This window comes from Brassica napus, chromosome A8 (genome assembly GCF_020379485.1).
Source record: "Brassica napus cultivar Da-Ae chromosome A8, Da-Ae, whole genome shotgun sequence".
In the NCBI taxonomy this organism is placed as follows: domain Eukaryota; kingdom Viridiplantae; phylum Streptophyta; class Magnoliopsida; order Brassicales; family Brassicaceae; genus Brassica; species Brassica napus.
Genome location: NC_063441.1, coordinates 2,414,444 through 2,434,586, shown reverse-complemented (window position 1 = coordinate 2,434,586; position 20,143 = coordinate 2,414,444). Strand labels below are relative to the sequence as shown.

Sequence of the window (20,143 nt, the reverse complement as noted above, 5' to 3'; positions counted from 1 at the left end):
GGATTATGGTTTTTGGCTCAGTAAAAAACCCCAATGGTATTAAACAAAAAGTGATGGTCCAAATGGAACCAGCTTATTGGGCCATAGTGGAATCGTTTGATATTCTTATTCATCTCTGTTATAATCAAATTATATAACTGTGGGCAGGCTCCGAGCTTTCTGATGTTGAGTGTCATGTTCTGTGTATATCACTTACCAATAGTTTTGTGTCATATTAAGTGAATGAGCAACCAAGTTTTAACTCCTATAATATATATCAGTCAATCTTTACTGAAGATGGGCAGTACGCAAGATTGAGTTTTGTACAACTTGATCAGTTGACTGGAAGAAAAACCGGAGGGAATTAGTTTATCCCTTTACATCCTCTGTGTGGGCTAGGGATGACCCATGTTGCAAAATTATTGCGTGGAAGACCTTCTTTAAGTTGGTAACTTATCATATCTTGCTTGAGAGTTTGCTTTAATTTGTTGCAGTAGGTACTCTAGAGTTTTCTTAAGTCCTCAACAAACATAGTTCAGGTTTTCAACTTAAGCCTCATGTCCTCTTAACTCGTTGTTAATTTCTTGTAGTTGATCAGTCTCCTTATACATTCACTGTACCAGAAACGAAAGTTTTTTTTGTGTGTGTATACAGGCCCGTTTCAAACATAAAATGGGCTATGTGCTACATAAATTTTGAAACCTATTTTTTCATACAAATATTTTTTTTTTAAATGGAGCCCTAAACTAAGCTGAAAAATTTCAAAAAATGAAATGGATCCTGTGCAAATGCACCTCCAGCACTGGGCCAGAGCCGGGCCTGTGTGTATATCTATTGAATATCTCTTCTGTCTACTGATTTTGGCCCTCTTAATGCAGAAATTCTCGCTTGCTCTCTGTGCTCGTCCTATCAGCAGATGTTGTTTTTCGTTAAAGCTAGACTTTAAATTACTCACTAACTGAAAACTGGTCTTCTTAATTTTAGCTTGGAACTTTAGTTTCTGAATTTTTTAAAGGACGAAGCACTGTAGATAGTAGAATTTTAACTGCAACTTGATAGAGGAACCGTGCGATTGTTGAAATTATTTCTTATTTTCAATGAAAGTTGTAGTTTGATACTTTTCATTTGGTTTTGTCTTGTCTTGCTGCAGATGAATTGAAGTGCTGCCAGAGGTTCGATTTACAGATAAACAACGGTTTAAACAAGACAGAGTGGTCAAGGAATTGCTTCTGCAATGATGGATGCAATGTTGAACGTTGATGGATGGATATCTGAACAGATGGGTGGTCTCATGTTGGAGCTTTTTATAATTCTTAAAGTATTATTTGTATATTACTTAAATTTACTAATATTAAAAAAGTTTTGCATGGTTTACTATTTTTGTTCTAATTGTTAGTGTATGTATTTATCCGAATAACGTTGAAGGAATTTTCAAATCAATTTTTTTTTATTTGCCCAATTTAGCACTTGGATCATCATCAACTGTCATGAGTTGATGTCAACCCTAAAAATTCGGTCGAATCAGAAACGTTGGATCTAACTTTGAGGATGTAACTGGGTCCCACGTTCCCACCACTTCTCTTTCAGACCTTAAACCCTCCGAATCTACACAACACTCTCTCTTCTCTCTCTCTCTCCGCCTCCATTATCCTCTAAAGACCAAATCTAATCCTCTCTCTCTCTCCCCTCGCTTCCACCATTAACAGAGAAGCTCCACAACAAGCTTTTCTCCATTACACCGAGAGAGAAAGAGGTTTTGAATTCCAGCAGAGGTGGTGAGTGAGTACTCCAGATCGGATCAGGATTCTTCAAAGATGCAGACGACAAACAACGGTCCAGATTCGTCATCAGCCGGAACAACGCCGCCACCGTTGCAGCAACCGACTCCTCCTCCGCAGCAACAGCACTGGCAAAACCAGCAACAATGGATGGCGGCGATGCAGTACCCAATGGCGATGATGCAGCAGCAGCAGCATATGATGATGTATCCTCACCAATACGCACCGTACACCCAAGGTCACTATCAGCATCCTCCTCAGTTTCACTACGCTCCTTATCACCAGCAGCAGCAGCAGCAGCGTGGTGGATCTGGTGGAGATGATGTGAAGACTCTCTGGGTTGGTGATCTTCTTCATTGGATGGACGAGACTTATCTCCACACATGTTTCTCTCACACCAACGAGGTTATTACCATTCTTCATGAATCTTTCTTTTTTGGTTCGGACAACGAAAGTGATAGATGTAACATCCGTTTACAGATCTTGAGATTTGGAGATAAGTCAATTTAGTAATGATTTTGATTAAAAAAAAATTAAAACAACTTTGTAGACCTATGTTTATGTAAATTATTTCCTGAAATTTGGGATTTATATGCCAATGTTTCACTTGACTATGTCCAAATCAGGCCATGCATTCCTTGTCATGAACTCAATGTAAAATTTAGAAACTTTTTTGTATGCTTTTAGATGTAATAAGTGACCATTGTGTGATTGCGTAGAAGCCAAAAGGTTGACATTTATGGTAATTGGACAAGTACGTTGACTTTAAAAAGAACAACATTTAAAGTTCATTTTCGTAGGGCAATAAAAGTACATTTGCCACCTTTTAACATGTCACGAGACCGTTTCTCAACTGGTCGTCCTTTTCATTAATCAGACCAGTGTTCTGTTTAGCTATTAAAGTTGTTTTTTTTTCTCTTTCCTTTTTTAGCTTATGGTTTTTTGTTTTGTTATTAATGCAGGTTTCTTCTGTTAAAGTGATAAGAAACAAGCAAACGAATCAGTCAGAAGGGTATGGTTTTGTGGAGTTTCTTTCGCGTTCGGCAGCTGAGGAAGTCCTTCAGAGCTACAGCGGTGTAACCATGCCCAACGCAGACCAACCCTTCCGTCTAAACTGGGCGTCTTTCAGCACTGGTGAAAAGAGAGCCTCAGAAAACGGTGGTCCTGACCTGTCGATATTCGTGGGAGACTTGGCTCCAGACGTGACTGATGCTCTACTGCTCGAGACTTTTGCTGGGTATCAATCTGTCAAAGGTGCAAAGGTCGTGATTGATTCCAACACTGGACGTTCCAAAGGTTACGGCTTTGTCAGGTTTGGTGATGAGAGCGAGCGGTCAAGGGCGTTGACTGAGATGAATGGTGCTTTCTGCTCAAGCAGGCAGATGCGTGTTGGTATTGCAACTCCTAAAAGAGCATCTGCTTATGGCCAACAAAATGGTTCACAAGGTAAGTGATGGTTTAATCTTTATGACTAAAATGTTTTCTCTCTGTTTTGTGTTTTTTTTTTTTACAATTTTTAGTTATTTGTATTAAGCATTTACTTGAGTAGTAAGTTGTCTTAATGTTTTTAACTTAGCATTTGAAGTGATATGTATATTTTTATAATTAGCTCTGACATTAGCTGGTGGACATGGAGCGAATGGTTCAGCGTCTGATGGAGATTCAAATAACTCAACAGTGAGTTCTCTTAGCTGATTCCTCTGCTAACAACAATACACACCTCACTGCTCATTGTCTTTTTATCACATTGCAGATATTTGTTGGCGGCATTGATGCTGATGTTACTGAAGAAGACCTCATGCAGCCTTTCTCCCAGTTTGGGGAGGTTGTTTCGGTGAAGATTCCAGTAGGAAAAGGATGCGGTTTTGTCCAATTTGGTAACAGGTACGAACATGAACTGTGCTTGTCAGCTTGCTCATCTGGTAGCGTGGGACTTTGCAAAGTGATGTGCCACTGGTTTTGACAGGAAGAGTGCTGAAGAAGCCATTGAGAATTTGAACGGGACAGTCATCGGGAAAAACACTGTCCGGCTTTCTTGGGGACGAAGCCCAAACAGACAGGTACATGAAAGCTTAAGTTGGATTAGTGTGTTTTGTCTTAATGGAGCCTTACATGCAGTTTTATTAGTATGGTCTATGTCAAAACTTAGTTTTAGATTACATTGGTGTCTTTGTTTTTCTTGTCTCCATGTGGTGGATAAAGTTGTAGAAATCGTTGAAGCCAAAATCAATGGTTGACAATGGATAGTAGGTGTTTTGCGGGCCATAATAATGTAGTGGAACTAACACATTCCTGTGTTATTTGTTGAATATTTTGATTGACAAATCAAATGCATGCCTCCTTGGCCCACTTGTCATCTCCCTGAACTTTATCTAATCTCAACAGTTGTTGATCGTCCTGTGTTTTTAGGACTTTACAGCTATCCAGATATATAATGAAGCTAGTAGAAAACCACGTCATTATACTGTCTTATATAATATTGTTGTTGTCTTAGTTTCATGTCTTAAGTTGTTGTAATCAATGAACTAATTAACTTAATCTCTAAAATGAATGTCCAATACTTATCAACCCTTTCTGGGAATTTGCATCCATTACTGATTTTCAACTTTGGTAATCTCTTAAAATGACAGTGGAGAGGTGAAGCGGGACACCAGTGGAACGGAGGATACTCAAGAGGACAAGGTTACAGCAACGGATATGCTAATCAAGACTCAAACATGTATGCTACTGCAGCGGCTGCTGTCCCTGGAGCTTCTTGAAAGTGTTGGTTATGTCTCTATCAACAAAAGACCCTCGTGAGTCCTGGACTTAGGGGCATTGGTTTCTAAAACAATCCATTGGAATGTCAGAGGGATCCGATGATTAGTTGTTGGTTCAGGGGTTAGCTCGCAACAACAAAACTAAAAACTTCTAAAGTCCAAAGAGGGTTTAGTATCCTGGATTTGAATTTTGCTTATCTTGCTGTCTCAGTCTCTGCCAACATTTTCTTAAACTTGAATTTCATTCTCAGTTTCTTTTAAGTTTTATTCGTCATGTTGCATTGCTTTGATAGTTATTTTTTCAAGAAATTTATAGTAGAGAGTTAATAGGTTTGTGTACAACAAAGAGAAATTGATTCATTTGGAACAACAGTTAAAACTAAAAGAAGACAAAGACCAATCCTCAGAAAAAGATTCACTAGAGTTTTTGAATAACCGCCACAATGTGATCACTGATCACTCTGAGAGCATCAAGCAAAAGTTTTTCTCAGCTTCTCTAGCCTTCAATCTGCGAGCATCAAGCAATAATTTCATCAAAAGGGTCTATTTTAAAGACTGAGCAATGGTCTGGTTGTAATCATCATATCTCTAAGCACTGTCAAGTATCCAATCTGCCACAGCAAAATCTCAATACTACGTCAAATTATCTATAAGCACTCTTCTTGAGTCTTCTCACACATATCAGTAAGCTTCTTGTCGACACATTCTTTGTGACGTTTACCAAGCTCATGATATTACAGTTACAGAACTTGTTCCCTTGTCTTACCAATACTACAGCAAACACCCACAAAAAGAGATAACAGCTAAGTCTAAGAGGTGAACATGTGTTTTTGAAAAAGACCTAAGATTTGTAGTAAGTCAAAAAGGATTCGTAAAACGTATAAATAAAGCAAAGATGCAAAAAGCTATGCACATCTTGATTTACATCAGTCATGGCTGTCTATAGGGGAGATGAAGAAGCAAGCCAATAAGTTCAAAAGCGCAGCTATCTTGTTTAATAAGAAATCCAGACAGAGCCAACTGAGAAATCATATAGAGATTAAAAGCTAGAGAAGAACAGGAAAAAAAAAGAAGAACCGGTTAGGTTCGGTAATTAATTAATTTGCATCACTCGAACCAATTTGGGTAAGTAAATAAATTAGGGTTAACCGAACCGGTATGGTTTTGTGTTAGTTGGAAAAAGGGAAACATTGTAAGTTAATTCATGTTTAATTACTGATTAGTAGTGAAAAAGGAAATAGTCTAAGTTAATGACTGATTAGCGGATAAGTTAATTACAACAACAAAACCTATATATATATATACCGACCCGATAGATAGAGAGTGCTTACTTGCTAACTTACTTAGCACTCGACTTTGTCTAGTTTCTTCGCTCTGTAATATTGAAAACTAGGGTTTCGTTTTCTTCGACAATGGTGAAAAGAGGAGGAACGAAGAGGAAGGCAGAGATAAAGAAGATTACAGATAAAAGCTCAAAGGCTGTAACTTTCACGAAGAGAAGAGATGGTCTCTTCAGTAAGGCCGCACAGCTCTGTCTTCTCGGCGACGCTCAGATCGCTATCTTAGCAACTCCCTCTTCTTCCAATTCCAACGTCTCTTTCTTCTCCTTCGGACACTCCTCGGTGGATTCGGTTGTCTCTGCGTATCTCTCCGGTCAAAGGCCCGCTCCTCCTCCTGTTCCGGAAGACAGCAAAGAGATGCGGGAGGACATCGCTGTTTGCATGGCTCGTAAGGAACTCGGTCTCGGCTACTGGTGGGAGGACGAGAAGCTTCTTGCGAGTAAGAGCCGGGATGAAATCATGGAAGCGATGGAGTCCATGCACATACTGTGGAAGGCTGCCGAGAGGTTGCGTGAGGATGAAGCTATTGATTTTGATCAAAGAGAAGGTTCGCTTGAGAAGATGGAGGACATGAGTAATGATCAAACAACGCTGATCAGTACAGAGGATGATCAGATCATCGCTGTTTGTGACAGTTTCTTCAACAACAACAACAACAACAACGCTGCTTTATCAGCAACTCCTCCTGGTGAGGATGATCATCATCATCAGATTGAGGCTGTTTCTGAAAATTATTGCAGCAACAACATGAAGGCTCTGTTATCACCTGCTGCTGCTGCTGCAGGAGGAGGATTGAATGATCAAAACCTGCTTGATCTTGATCTAGCTAATCTTGATTTGGATACAATTTTTGAAGGTTTGGCCGACCTTGATGCTGAGTTTGTGGCTTCTTTTCTCATGTGATGATGAGTCAATGATTACTAGGTACTGACTAGTTCGTATGTTATATTTGAGGAGAGTCCTGTTTGATCTTGGATCAGTTTTTCTTTTTACATCAGATAAGAGAAAACTGATGCAACTCAAACAGGTTCAGCTTCGGTAATGATAACTGATAAGAGATTCAGTTGTATTATTCTTTTTAGTTCAGTTCAGTATTTGTATTTTTGTTGTCCATAATCATATGATTCTTTTTTCAATAAAATCTTTCTTTACACAGTGGATGACTACTTTTTTTACACTTTTCACTGTCGTGTTTGTTTATATTCTTCTGATTATTGTGTTTGGACAGATCACATCTTCAGCTGCAAAACATTTCTCATCTTTTCTGCTTAATTATTGATCTCTCTCGCTTCTTCAGTTACAAGAAGTTATAGACCAGCTCAAACAAGCTGAGCAGTGAGCTTTCCATTGTATTACTCAATCTTTACAAAACTGATGCTCTATGAACAAAGGCTGGATCCACTCTTAGCTCATAACCAACTCAAATGATTACTAAAGATTCTCTGCTACATTTGTCACTAGTCACTACTAAAGCATCAATAATAACAATCTAAACAATTGCAGAACATCTTCACTACACACACTTCAAATTTTAGACAATAAGTTGAGAGGGGCCAGTTGAGTTTGGTGTCTTCTTGAAGATCTTAAACCTATCCCATTTGTACACCAACCGTGAAATTGACTTGGATGCAATCTTATTACTCTATATGTGTTGGATCCCTCAGGTAATTACATGTTCAAGTGCAAACATATAAAACATAGTTTTGTGTCACAGAGTGTTTCCAGAGTTAATAAGAAGCCAATAACAGATAAAGGTCAAAGATCTATGTACCTCAGACAACAACAACAACTTGAATGGAATCACTTGTGCAGTGTTTCAGTTCTAAGCCTTGAATTCACTTGGTGAAAATTATAGACCAGCTCAAACAAGCTGAGAGTGTTTCAGTGTTTCACTGTGGCTTTGAATTCACTTGGTGAAGATATTTTAAAGCTATTATCTAGTGATGATGATGATTCTGGAGTCACTTCTTCTGAGTATATTTTAAAGCCTGCTTGCATCTACAGTATGTGTATTGATTCCCTTACCAAAGATTAGTTCTTTTTTCTTTTTATATTGCTACTTAAGTGGGATACATGCCCTGAATATGAAACAAGTGTTGAAGGCTCCTCATTAGGATCTTCTGAAATGCATGGACATGGCCGAGACATGACATCATTCATTGCGTGCGTTTGTTTGCTTCTTTCATTGAGGAGATTTTGTCATAGGTGGTTCTAACTGAGTTATCGGTTCTAACTAAATGAAACTCATAATGACTCCGAGATGATGGTAAGCTGTTTCTTACCTACATTTGTGACTTGCAATTTTGCAAACAGTATCTATAGCGTCACTGGATTTACATTGTGATTAAGTATCGTGATAAAGCTATAAGCCAATCTACTCATTTGTTCAGGATGATAAAAACTTGACAAGAGGGTTTTGGTGTTTTTTTTGGAGTTCTTTTCTGTATAGATATCATCATGTGTCTGTGTGTATGTGCAAATATTCATTTGAGTCCTTGTAGAGTGTCTGAATCTCTCAAGTGCTCATTGATATCTACTTTTGCTTGTTCTTCAGAATTTCCAGATGAAGTAGACATACATCAGCCGCAAGAAAACGTTTTACAAAAGTACAGGGGTCTCAAATCCTTCAGAACCTCTTCATAGGATACAAACGTAGTTAGGTAACACTGATCTTGATGTGACGCTCACTGCTTTCCCTCTACTGTTGCTAATTTTTATTATTTGTTGGAAAATGCAGGAGTCTCCTACTCAGGCAGGAGTCAGGACTATGTCATATTTTTTGCTTTTGATAATGTCGCTAGAACCCAAAAAGCTTGTTCTTAAGCAAGCCGTGAAATTATATGTGATGATATAATATGCTTTGGTTACAAATCATTCATTAGTATGTGATGATATAATATGTATTTTGTTCTTCTTAACCTCCTATATTTTTATAATGTGTTTATGCTATTTCTTTATAAAGTGTTTATAGTGACTTTATACTATGTGTTTGTTCGTCAAAGATACTCATAAATTTTCAAAGATACCGCTAAAAGGTAAACACATGCATGCGTGGTATCATAATTAAATCTTAGATCCAACGCTTACTTGTACACTTCTAAGCCCTATGCGCATGTACAATATAAACGACCGACGACGAGATGGGCCACTGATTAGTACAGAAAGCATAACGTATTGTGCCTTTATTCAGAAAAAAAGGTAGAATCAATTGATATATCTTCACGCTACTGGCCACACATACATACGTTCCGTACTCTAGAGGAGACACTATTAACACTTCCATTTCGTAGTAGGAACACCGACTCGATCAGTTTTGTATTGATGAAAAGTAACTCATGACTCCTTGTAAAACAATACTAGATCTTGACCTACACAACCTTGCTGCTGGTAATTATTTCAACTTTTATAAGCATGCATACATACATATTTGTTTTACATGATTAGTGATATAAAATTTTATAGTTCACATGCAGTAATTTGATTTATTTTTTTAAATTATCGGTGGTATTTTTCTTATTAATTTTAACTTATATTTACGGAAAATGACACTTAATTTAACATTAACTTAGATATTTCATTGAGAGTATACTTGTATTTTAAATTATGGTCATATATCTATGTTAACCTATATGTAGGTTTTGGTTATACATACATGTTATATCGAATTATTTGTATGATTTAAATATTTGACTCAATAACCTATACTACATAAAACTGTTGTTTCATTTAAATTATTGAACCAAAAATGGTAGTGTATCGTCTTTGTCATTTTAAATCTGCATTTTTCTACATTATTTTTGTTTTATTGAGGTTTATTATATTGTCTATTGGTTATCTAGATTTTAATATTTTGGTTGTATTACTTCATAACTCTTGGATTATTTTTGCAATCTTTCATCTATGATACATCACGTCTAATATATTAATTTAGGGTCATATTTTTTATCTACCATACAAAAGTCTATGTTAGGCCATTAATTAGAAATTGAACTAATTATCCTAAATTGATGCATATAGGATATTTTCAAACAGAAACATTATATACATCTAAACAATAACATTCTTAAAAAAGCCAAATACATTGCCATTATGAAATTATTTTTTGTATCATATTTAGTCTAGACCAAACTATATATATATATATATATTTCAGTAACTAATTTCGAAATTGAATAGTATATCCCAATTCTTTTTCAAATTATCATAAAATTATATACATAAAAATTGATATTAAATATATATCTTTATAACTTATTTTATATTTTAAATGTTATTTTAAAAACAAACATATATCCACACGTATGTGCGGATTCAAATCTAGTTATACAATTAACATTTATACATGCCATTACATTTTATGATGAACTGATTGAAAATAAATATATTCATATGAAACATTTTTTTAATCATTTCTCAGCCATTTAAGTTAATGACATAAATTAGTACAATACATATTGCATTTTTAAAACTGCACAAGATAAAATAGTACAAAATAATGGCATTAATGAATAATATATAAACTTAATCTATATAGAAATAAGATTGATTACATTTATGTTCACAAATTATTCATATACTCCTATTATAAAATATAAATTAAACCGATCACTATATTTAATAACACAAATCGATTGTACTATCAGAATATCATTTGTAAACCGATTGTTCATATTGATAGCACATTTTTAATCATGTGGTACAAATTTTTAAATTGAAAATCATATCTGTTAGGGATCCAAGATTAAATTGAAAAATGTTATATTAAATTTATATCGTAAATTTAATACAAAATTATACATGATTTTAATTATATTTACAAAATTATTTAGATATTTAAAAGGTTTGTTTTAGTGAAAATGGAATATATATTTTTATTTTTAAAAAAATATGAAATAAATTAAATATTATAAGGGTTTGTTTTAGTGAAAAATGAAAAATATATTTTTATTTTAAATAGACACGAAATTAATTAAATAATTAAAATAAAAAGTTTGTTTTTAGCGAAAATAATAAATTTATATTGTAAAAAAAGATACGAAAAAATTTTATTCTGATGCAAATAATTTAATTATTTATACAAAAATTCATTTAAACAACTTTTTATGGGGTAGTCCAAATAAAAAAATTACATATGAAATAAATCATGTCTATCTTAATAGATAAGATGATTGAAGAATAAAGAAAAGTGATAGTGGGAGGATTATTATAGGCTAATGGATAGATTATTGCATGAAATGATTTATATATGTATTAGTTTAGTGAGACTGAATGTTCAAAATCAAAATCAAATAATTTCGTTCGCATTTTATATCTTGCGTTATAAAGCATAATCTTTCAGATTTGATGTGTGACCCGATGAAATAAAAGTAAGAAGGGGCACAAACCAAATACTTGCCTTTTTTTATATACTTCATACTTTAGTTTGTTGGAGTAATGTAAATTTGGATTTATACTTAGTTTGTTAAAATGATTACTTACACTTTTAAATAATTGTTAAAAATGGCAAAATTACAAATACTTGAACAATTCTACTATTTGTTACTTGTTAACCACTTGCAAATTATTTGATAATTATTTAATAATTTTCTTCTTTATTTTAGCTGCTTAAATTTTGCACATGAATTTAAGAAAAACTTAGTTTGGTAAAACTCGAAGCTAAACAAGAAACCCATTTGCTTAAAAGAACATCTTCATCCATCAATTTTCAGTAATGTAAATGTTAGTAAGAAAAGTAATGGGAAAAGTAAAGCATTAAATCAAAAGAAAGAATGTGAAATCGTATACCATCCTAAACGGCGCCACTAGCAATCCCAACACTTTTTGATCTTAAATTCCGATGTTAACTACTCTCAGAATCTCAGACAATTCTTTCAATCTTGCACGTTTTCTCTTTAATAAATGTCAGATAATTAACGCGTCCTTTTTCCCATTTTTATTTTTATTATATAAAGTCATTTTCTTCCCCGCCCCCGTAGAATAGCACCAATCCGTTAAACAAACTGAGGCCAAAATAGTAACTTCGTTCATCTAAAAAATCCTTTCTCTCTCTACTCTCTACCTCTCACTTCTTCCTTCACTCATCACTCGACTCCTTTTAAAATCTCTCTGCATTCTTGTCTCCCTCTCTCTCTCTCCTAAGCCTTTCCGCCTTCTCTCTCCTTTCCCCGGCTTCTCTGTTTACTTTTAGGGTTTTTCGATTTGTTCAAAACCAGAGTCCATGGAAATGGAGAAGAAGCAAGGATTTTTCTCAGCGCTCAGAGACGAAGTCATCAGAAGCTTTACTCCTTCTCGCTCCAGACCACGTTCTCGTTCCGCGAGCCCGTCCCGCTCAAACTCGCACATGAAGGCTCTTCTCTGGGGCAGGAAGAAGCTACTCGCAAGCTCCGGCTGCAGCCGCACCGCCGCCGGAGGATATCACCTAGCTTCGCAGCCGGAGCCGTTAATCGGAAGATCGGAGAGCCTAAGACCTGTGATCGAAGGACCCGATCCAGATAACGACGAAACTCAAACGGATTCGAAACGAATCGGGTCGGGTCTAGGTCACTGGGTCAAAGGCCAAATGTCACGTGCTCCCTCCGTGGCTTCAACGAGGTCCGACTTAAGGCTCCTCCTCGGTGTATTAGGAGCTCCTCTCGCACCTATTAAACTCTCTTCCTCCGTCAGAGACTCTCACATCGTTAAGTCTCTCAACATTACTTTCCGGTTTGTTCCGGTTTAGTACTGGATCGATTCCGAATTTTTTTAAAAAAATTAGGATTTGATGATTGGTTTGATTCTTTCAGGAAACTTCAACTGCACAGTACATTCTGCAACAGTACACGGCGGCTTCAGGCGGCCAGAAGCTACAAAGCTCCGTCAAAAACGCTTATGCTAATGGTAAGGTCAAGATGATAACCTCAGAGCTCGAAACTCCGACGAGAACCGTTCGGAATCGAAACCCGACAAAGCCTGAAACAGGAGGTTTTGTCCTCTGGCAGATGAATCCCGACATGTGGTACGTTGAGCTCTCTGTCGGTAGTAGTAAAGTTCGTGCTGGTTGTAATGGGAAGCTTGTTTGGAGACACACTCCTTGGCTTGGTTCTCACACTGCTAATGGACCAGTCAGGCCACTTCGTCGTGCACTTCAGGTTAAAATTGTAAACTGTAAATGAGCTTTTGTAATGAAACCTTTGTTGATGTTATGTTGAATGATTGATTAGGGACTTGATCCGAGAACCACTGCTGCTATCTTTGCTGAGTCGAAATGTGTGGGAGAGAAGAAAGTGAACGGTGAAGATTGTTTCATTCTGAAGCTGTGTACTGACCCTGGAACACTGAAGGCGAGGAGTGAGGGACCAGCGGAGATTGTGAGACACATTCTTTTCGGTTACTTCAGCCAAAGGACAGGTCTTTTGGTTCAGTTCGAGGATTCTCAGCTGACCCGGATCCAGTCCAACAGTGGTGATGCTGTTTACTGGGAGACCACGATCAACTCGTCTCTGGAGGATTATAGACAAGTGGAAGGGATCATGATTGCTCACTCTGGACGCTCTGTTGTTACCCTTTTTAGATTTGGGGAAGTCGCGATGAGCCACACTAGGACAAAGATGGAGGAAAGATGGACCATTGAAGAGGTTGCTTTCAATGTTCCTGGTCTGTCTCCGGACTGCTTTATCCCACCGGCTGATCTTAGGTCTAGTTCTCTACTAACCGAGGCGTGCGAGTACTCGGATCGAGAAGAGAAAGGGAAAAGCTCGATCATGTTGGCAGCTCATAGAGCTAAAGTTGCAGCATTGGAGAAAGGAAACTTAGGCAATGACCACCCGGTATGGCAGATTGATGTCTGAGTAACAAGACCTCACGCCTTGAAATGAAACTTACTAACCCCTTTTGTTTTAGCTGCTCAAAAATTAGGTGTTTGATTAACTACTATTGTTTTCGTTGGATTGTTGTTTGTGTTTGTTATTTTTTTTCTGTCACCTTCAATGTTTTTGAGTAAGGAGGTGATAGGATTGATTGGTCTTTGATTTGCAAAAAAAAAAAAAGGGTAGTAGCACGAGAAGGAGAATTGCTGCTTACATGTTGAATTTGATTTCAATGGAAAATTTCACTGTTAAGTTATTTTGTTTAAACCGAACTAAACAGGTACATCTTGTTTGAATTCGAAATCATATTAGGTTGAAATGTTGTTGAGACATGAAATTGATGTGATAGAAAGACATTCTTAATGTATGTACTGTTAACTTTAGTGGTTAGAGATCGAGTTATGTTAGGTACCAAATACCAGTAGAGAAAGTGATAGTTATTAGGAAACATAAATGGGATTTTATGAAAGGAAGTGAAAGATGCTGGTTATTGAGAAAAGGGGTCCGTTCTTCTGCTTTTATAACATAAAAGTATGCTTTTGGCACAACTCTGTCTTCTCTTTTCTCCTTAAAGCTTTCTTTTAAAGTTTTTTAAAGTGATTGCATCTTTATAACATATACATGAATGCATAATAACATATACATGAATCATGAATGCATAATAACGACGTCTTTGTGGATACAACATAGCTTAAACGTTTCTGGACTGAGGCAAATATAATATTTGCTTTCACCTCATAGCTTGACTAAAATTTGGGATCATGATTTGGAAAAAGTCTTTGATATCCAACAAGACATTATTAAGAGAGATTACAGTGAACATAACCGTTAACAAACACAAACATGTGGCAGAAAAAAACAATCAAATGCCCGACAAAACTGGAAGATCTGTCTAGATTCTATTTACTGGTTTCTATATCATTTAGCTATGGCTCTACGGCAACAAGGGCAATCTCCACAAGCTATAAGCCAAGGGTTTAAGCACGATGAATGGAAACTGTGGGTACATGGCAAGGATATAAGCATGTCACCGTTAGTGAAACTCTCTAAACATATGCTGCAATCTCTCCTCTCGGTTTCAACACCGGCTGAGCTAAAAGTTAGCCGGTGTAAACCATTAATGGCACCTTGTGTGAGACCATGTGGCTTTTTGTTACATTCATAAGACACTTGAACCCCATCTGTGGAATGAAATGAGGATTCCATCTGTACAGACCTGTTGGTAGTCAAAGAAACGCCTCTCAATCTTTGGACAAGTCTTGCCCTTGCGAGAAGAACAGATCCAGGAAGCCTCTCGGATCCATTTAGGTTTCCTAAACTGTTACTTTCACTTTCCAAATACTGTGGAGTGCCTTGAACGTCACGAGCAGGTCTACGTTCCTTGGGACAAAAGAATAAAAAAGGGCTAACTTCAGTTTTTGAATAAACAAATAAGACTACTGAGATTATTACTTCAGAGGAAAACGCTAACCGGAAGGCCAAGATGGTGACAGAAGCGTTGGAGACGCGGCCGGGGAGAATCACAGCCGTCGGAATCGTGACGGTGATTATGATGATGGATTCCGTGACGGCGATGATGATGGTGTCGATACAGAGAAGGGTCTGATTCTAAATCCGGGTCGGATCTGCCCGGACGCGATCTTCGAGTAGAGAAGAGTTCTGATGCGCTCGTCATGCACCGTTCACCTAATGTTCGTTAAATCTCGAAGAAATGCAGAGACACGGCGAAGATAAGGATTAGGGAGGAAGAGAGGAGGGAAGTTGCGAGGAAAAGTAAAAGGAAACTGCAGTGAAAAAGGTTGATATGCACGATGACGTCATCTCACTCGCTGTTGTCGGAAAGGCATCTTTTTTGAACATCAAATCCATTGTCGTGTTATAATTACTGTGCTAGGAAGCCCGAAGGTTTGGGCCTATACAAAGGAAGCCCAATAGTTAGGGCTTATTTGCTAGAACAACTAAAACTGAGGGGCCTTAAAAGATACAAAAAATTGATTAAAAATAACAAGTTGAGCTTATGCATTTGCATTCACCCTCGTGACTTCCCGTAAGTCTTCTAAAATATAATGTGTTGAAGTCTTCTGACGGAATCTTTTCCCATATCATTTTAAATATAATAATTCAAAAATAATCGTACATTTGTTAAACAGTACGATGACAAATGAAACCAGTATATTGTTTAACGGTTTGGAGTGGCTGTTATGTTAAGAAATTTTACTCGAAAGGTTTATTTTTTGAATCATAAATTAAGGGGTTTCTATCCGAATGAAACATAAATATGATAAAGTGGAATAAAAAATTCCGGTAAACTATTCTAACAAAAGAAAAAAAACAGATGAGTAAGTTCTAAACTATTGACGGAATCTACATTATACATAGTGATGGAGAGGAGATTAATGTAGAATTGAATATTAAATAATAAATTAACGGATTTTAAAATTAATAATTCAAAAATAATGATACATTTGTTAAACAATACAATAACAAATGAAACCAGTGTATTGTTAAACGGTTTGGAGGGTTTATTTGTTGAATCATAAATTAAGAGGTTTCTATCCAAATGAAACATACTCTAGGGGCTTTTACATTAAAAATCCTTAAAAGTGTCTATAAAGTTCCTTTATTGTCGTCTTCCTTTCTTTCTCCTCCGGTACATATATTATTTTTTGAAAACTAAAACTAAGATGTTGTCTTTTCCGGGAAATGTTTTATGTTCCTTCTGTTCACACAAACACCACCATGGCACTGCATCTACATGTTAAAGATGGAAGAAGAAGGCGTGAAAAACATGATGAAGTGGAGACCCGCTTGGCCTAAAACAATCGTCAAAGGCGATCACATATTTGAGTTGATGAAGCAACTTCGCCTGCCTAATCAGTTAAATTTCAAGTCACGAGCTAATCATTGTGTCTCAAACAACTGCGATGATGACTGGTAACAATTAAGTAATGAGTGAATCATCATGGTATATTATTTGATCCATCATGCGTGTTTTCTTTTTTTCTTTTCCAAAAATATTATCATGTAGTTGTGTGTTTGTATCAAAATAAGAATGCTTACTTGTGGTGTAAGTTTTTATTATTATATGATTGTGTTGTGATTTTAATTTTTAGTTGTTGTTATTTTACCCAGAAAAAACTATTGTTTTGTTAATATCTATGAAAGTATGTAATATAACTTTCTTCAAATAATTTATGTGAGGTCAAATATAGATTTATAAGGTTTTTTGAATTCCTCAAATTATATCCTAGTCATCAACATTCAGAAAATTTAATATTTATTATTAAAAATTATTTAGTTTTATAAATGCGGAGCAAACAAAATGCTAATAACATAAATATGATAAAATGGAATAAAACAAAATTCTACTGAACTGTTCTGAGAAAAGAAAAAAAAAACAGATTAGCAAGTTCTAAATAATAGATTGAATCTACATTATTCATAGTGATGGAGAAGAGATTAGTGTATTATTAAAAATTAAAATAATTAATAAATGAATTTTAACTATAATAATTAAAAAATAATCGTAGATTTGTTAAACAATACAATAACAAATGAAACTAGTGTCTTGTTAAACTATTTGGACGAGCTGTTATGTCAAGAAAAATTATTTGGAGAGTTAATTTGTTGAATGATAAATTAAGGGGTTTCTATCCAAATGAAACACTCTAGAGCTTTTACATTATAAATCCTAAACAATGTCTATGTAATTCATTTATTGCCGTCTTCTTTTCCTTCTCCTCCGGTACATATCTTATTTTTCTGAAAACTAAAACTAAAGATGTTGTCTTTTATGGGACATTTTTCATGTTCCTTCTATTCACACAAACACCGCCATAGCACTGCATCTACATGTTGAAGATGGAAGAGGAAGGCGTGAAAAACATGACGAAGTCGAGAACCGCTTGACCTAAAACAGTCGTCAAATGCGATCACATATTTGAGTTGATGGAGCAACGTAACCTGCCTAAACAGTTAGATTTCATGTCACGAGCTAATCATTGTGGCTCCGACAACTGTGATGGTGACTGGTAACAATTAAGTAACGAGTGAATCATCATGGTCCATTATTTGATCCATCATGTTTGTTTTCCTTTTTTCTTTTCCAAAAATATCATCATGGCGTTATGTGTTTGTATCAAAATAATAATGCACCTTGGTTTTTATTATTACGTACTTTTGTTATGATTTTAGTTTGTAATTGTTGTTATTTTACCCAGAAAAAAACTATTGTTTTGTTAATATCTATGAAAATATGTAATTTAAATTTTGTCAAATAATTTCTTTGGGGTCAAATATAGATTTATAAGGTTTTTTGAATGGCTCAGATTATATCCTAGCCATCAGCATTCAGAAACTTTAATATTTATTTTTAGAAATTATTTAGTTTTATAAATGCGGACCAAAATAAATGTTCACAACATAAATATGATAAAGTGGAATAAAAAAATTTCGGTGAACTATTCTAACAAAAAATATAGATGAGTAAGTTCTAAATATTGATGGAATCTACATTATGCATACTGATGGGGAGGAGATTAATGTAGAATTGAATATTAAAAGAATAAATTAATGGATTTTAAAAATAATAATTCAAGAATAGTGATACATTTGTTAAAGAGTACAATAACAAATGAAACCAGTGTATTGTTAAACGGTTTGGAGGGTTTATTTCTTGAATCATAAATTAAGAGGTTTCTATCCAAATGAAACATACTCTAGGGGCTTTTACATTAAAAATCCTTAAAAGTGTCTATAAAGTTCCTTTATTGTCGTCTTCCTTTCTTTCTCCTCCGGTACATATATTATTTTTTGAAAACTAAAACTAAGATGTTGTCTTTTCCGGGAAATGTTTTATGTTCCTTCTGTTCACACAAACACCACCATGGCACTGCATCTACATGTTAAAGATGGAAGAAGAAGGCGTGAAAAACATGATGAAGTGGAGACCCGCTTGGCCTAAAACAATCGTCAAAGGCGATCACATATTTGAGTTGATGAAGCAACTTCGCCTGCCTAATCAGTTAAATTTCAAGTCACGAGCTAATCATTGTGTCTCAGACAACTGCGATGGTGACTGGTAACAATTAAGTAATGAGTGAATCATCATGGTATATTATTTGATCCATCATGCGTGTTTTCTTTTTTTCTTTTCCAAAAATATTATCATGTAGTTGTGTGTTTGTATCAAAATAAGAATGCTTACTTGTGGTGTAAGTTTTTATTATTATGTGATTGTGTTGTGATTTTAATTTTTAGTTGTTGTTATTTTACCCAGAAAAAACTATTGTTTTGTTAATATCTATGAAAGTATGTAATATAACTTTCTTCAAATAATTTATGTGAGGTCAAATATAGATTTATAAGGTTTTTTGAATTCCTCAAATTATATCCTAGTCATCAACATTCAGAAAATTTAATATTTATTATTAAAAATTATTTAGTTTTATAAATGCGGAGCAAACAAAATGCTAATAACATAAATATGATAAAATGGAATAAAACAAAATTCTACTGAATTGTTCTGAGAAAAGAAAAAAAAACAGATTAGCAAGTTCTAAACAATAGATTGAATCTACATTATTCATAGTGATGGAGAAGAGATTAGTGTATTATTAAAAATTAAAATAATTAATAAATGAATTTTAACTATAATAATTAAAAAATAATCGTAGATTTGTTAAACAATACAATAACAAATGAAACTAGTGTCTTGTTAAACTATTTGGACGAGCTGTTATGTCAAGAAAAATTATTTGGAGAGTTAATTTGTTGAATGATAAATTAAGGGGTTTCTATCCAAATGAAACACTCTAGAGCTTTTACATTATAAATCCTAAACAATGTCTATGTAATTCATTTATTGCCGTCTTCTTTTCCTTCTCCTCCGGTACATATCTTATTTTTCTGAAAACTAAAACTAAAGATGTTGTCTTTTATGGGACATTTTTCATGTTCCTTCTATTCACACAAACACCGCCATAGCACTGCATCTACATGTTGAAGATGGAAGAGGAAGGCGTGAAAAACATGACGAAGTCGAGAACCGCTTGACCTAAAACAGTCGTCAAATGCGATCACATATTTGAGTTGATGGAGCAACGTAACCTGCCTAAACAGTTAGATTTCATGTCACGAGCTAATCATTGTGGCTCCGACAACTGTGATGGTGACTGGTAACAATTAAGTAACGAGTGAATCATCATGGTCCATTATTTGATCCATCATGTTTGTTTTCCTTTTTTCTTTTCCAAAAATATCATCATGGCGTTATGTGTTTGTATCAAAATAATAATGCACCTTGGTTTTTATTATTACGTACTTTTGTTATGATTTTAGTTTGTAATTGTTGTTATTTTACCCAGAAAAAAACTATTGTTTTGTTAATATCTATGAAAATATGTAATTTAAATTTTGTCAAATAATTTCTTTGGGGTCAAATA

General features: G+C 35.2%; 4 protein-coding genes across 4 annotated transcripts; 3 read left to right on the top strand and 1 right to left on the bottom strand.

Moving 5' to 3' along the window:
• Positions 1-1,592: 1,592 nt before the first annotated feature.
• Positions 1,593-4,843, top strand: LOC106439061 (polyadenylate-binding protein RBP47A-like). Its single transcript, XM_022716483.2, has 6 exons — positions 1,593-2,162; positions 2,720-3,203; positions 3,367-3,434; positions 3,511-3,641; positions 3,724-3,817; positions 4,388-4,843. The coding sequence occupies exons 1-6, from the start codon at positions 1,794-1,796 to the stop codon at positions 4,514-4,516; spliced, it is 1,275 nt and encodes a 424-aa protein (XP_022572204.2). The 5' UTR covers positions 1,593-1,793; the 3' UTR covers positions 4,517-4,843.
• A 631-nt stretch (positions 4,844-5,474) lies between these two features.
• LOC106442108 (agamous-like MADS-box protein AGL97) lies at positions 5,475-9,338 on the top strand. The gene has a single exon (XM_048737558.1). It carries the CDS (start codon positions 5,929-5,931, stop codon positions 6,757-6,759), a length of 831 nt encoding a protein of 276 aa, XP_048593515.1. The 5' UTR covers positions 5,475-5,928; the 3' UTR covers positions 6,760-9,338.
• Positions 9,339-11,849: 2,511 nt separating this feature from the next.
• On the top strand, positions 11,850-13,952 carry LOC106439060. Its single transcript, XM_013880405.3, has 3 exons — positions 11,850-12,532; positions 12,639-12,983; positions 13,056-13,952. The coding sequence occupies exons 1-3, from the start codon at positions 12,074-12,076 to the stop codon at positions 13,680-13,682; spliced, it is 1,431 nt and encodes a 476-aa protein (XP_013735859.2). The 5' UTR covers positions 11,850-12,073; the 3' UTR covers positions 13,683-13,952.
• A 513-nt stretch (positions 13,953-14,465) lies between these two features.
• On the bottom strand, positions 14,466-15,538 carry LOC106443900 (probable E3 ubiquitin-protein ligase RHY1A). The gene is made up of 2 exons (XM_013885451.3): positions 15,172-15,538; positions 14,466-15,080 (listed from the first exon to the last, which is right to left on the bottom strand). The coding sequence occupies exons 1-2, from the start codon at positions 15,373-15,375 to the stop codon at positions 14,619-14,621; spliced, it is 666 nt and encodes a 221-aa protein (XP_013740905.2). The 5' UTR covers positions 15,376-15,538; the 3' UTR covers positions 14,466-14,618.
• Between the last annotated feature and the right edge of the window lie 4,605 nt (positions 15,539-20,143).

Coding starts and splice junctions, on each gene's coding strand:
- LOC106439061 (XM_022716483.2), top strand. CDS start 1,794: ATGCAGACGACAAACAACGGTCCAGATTCGTCATCAGCCGGAACAACG. Junction 3,204..3,366: donor CCAACAAAATGGTTCACAAG/GTAAGTGATGGT, acceptor TTTTATAATTAG/CTCTGACATTAGCTGGTGGA. Junction 3,818..4,387: donor GACGAAGCCCAAACAGACAG/GTACATGAAAGC, acceptor TTAAAATGACAG/TGGAGAGGTGAAGCGGGACA.
- LOC106442108 (XM_048737558.1), top strand. CDS start 5,929: ATGGTGAAAAGAGGAGGAACGAAGAGGAAGGCAGAGATAAAGAAGATT.
- LOC106439060 (XM_013880405.3), top strand. CDS start 12,074: ATGGAAATGGAGAAGAAGCAAGGATTTTTCTCAGCGCTCAGAGACGAA. Junction 12,533..12,638: donor CCGTCAGAGACTCTCACATC/GTTAAGTCTCTC, acceptor TGATTCTTTCAG/GAAACTTCAACTGCACAGTA. Junction 12,984..13,055: donor CACTTCGTCGTGCACTTCAG/GTTAAAATTGTA, acceptor ATGATTGATTAG/GGACTTGATCCGAGAACCAC.
- LOC106443900 (XM_013885451.3), bottom strand. CDS start 15,375: ATGACGAGCGCATCAGAACTCTTCTCTACTCGAAGATCGCGTCCGGGC. Junction 15,081..15,171: donor GTCACCATCTTGGCCTTCCG/GTTAGCGTTTTC, acceptor TTTTGTCCCAAG/GAACGTAGACCTGCTCGTGA.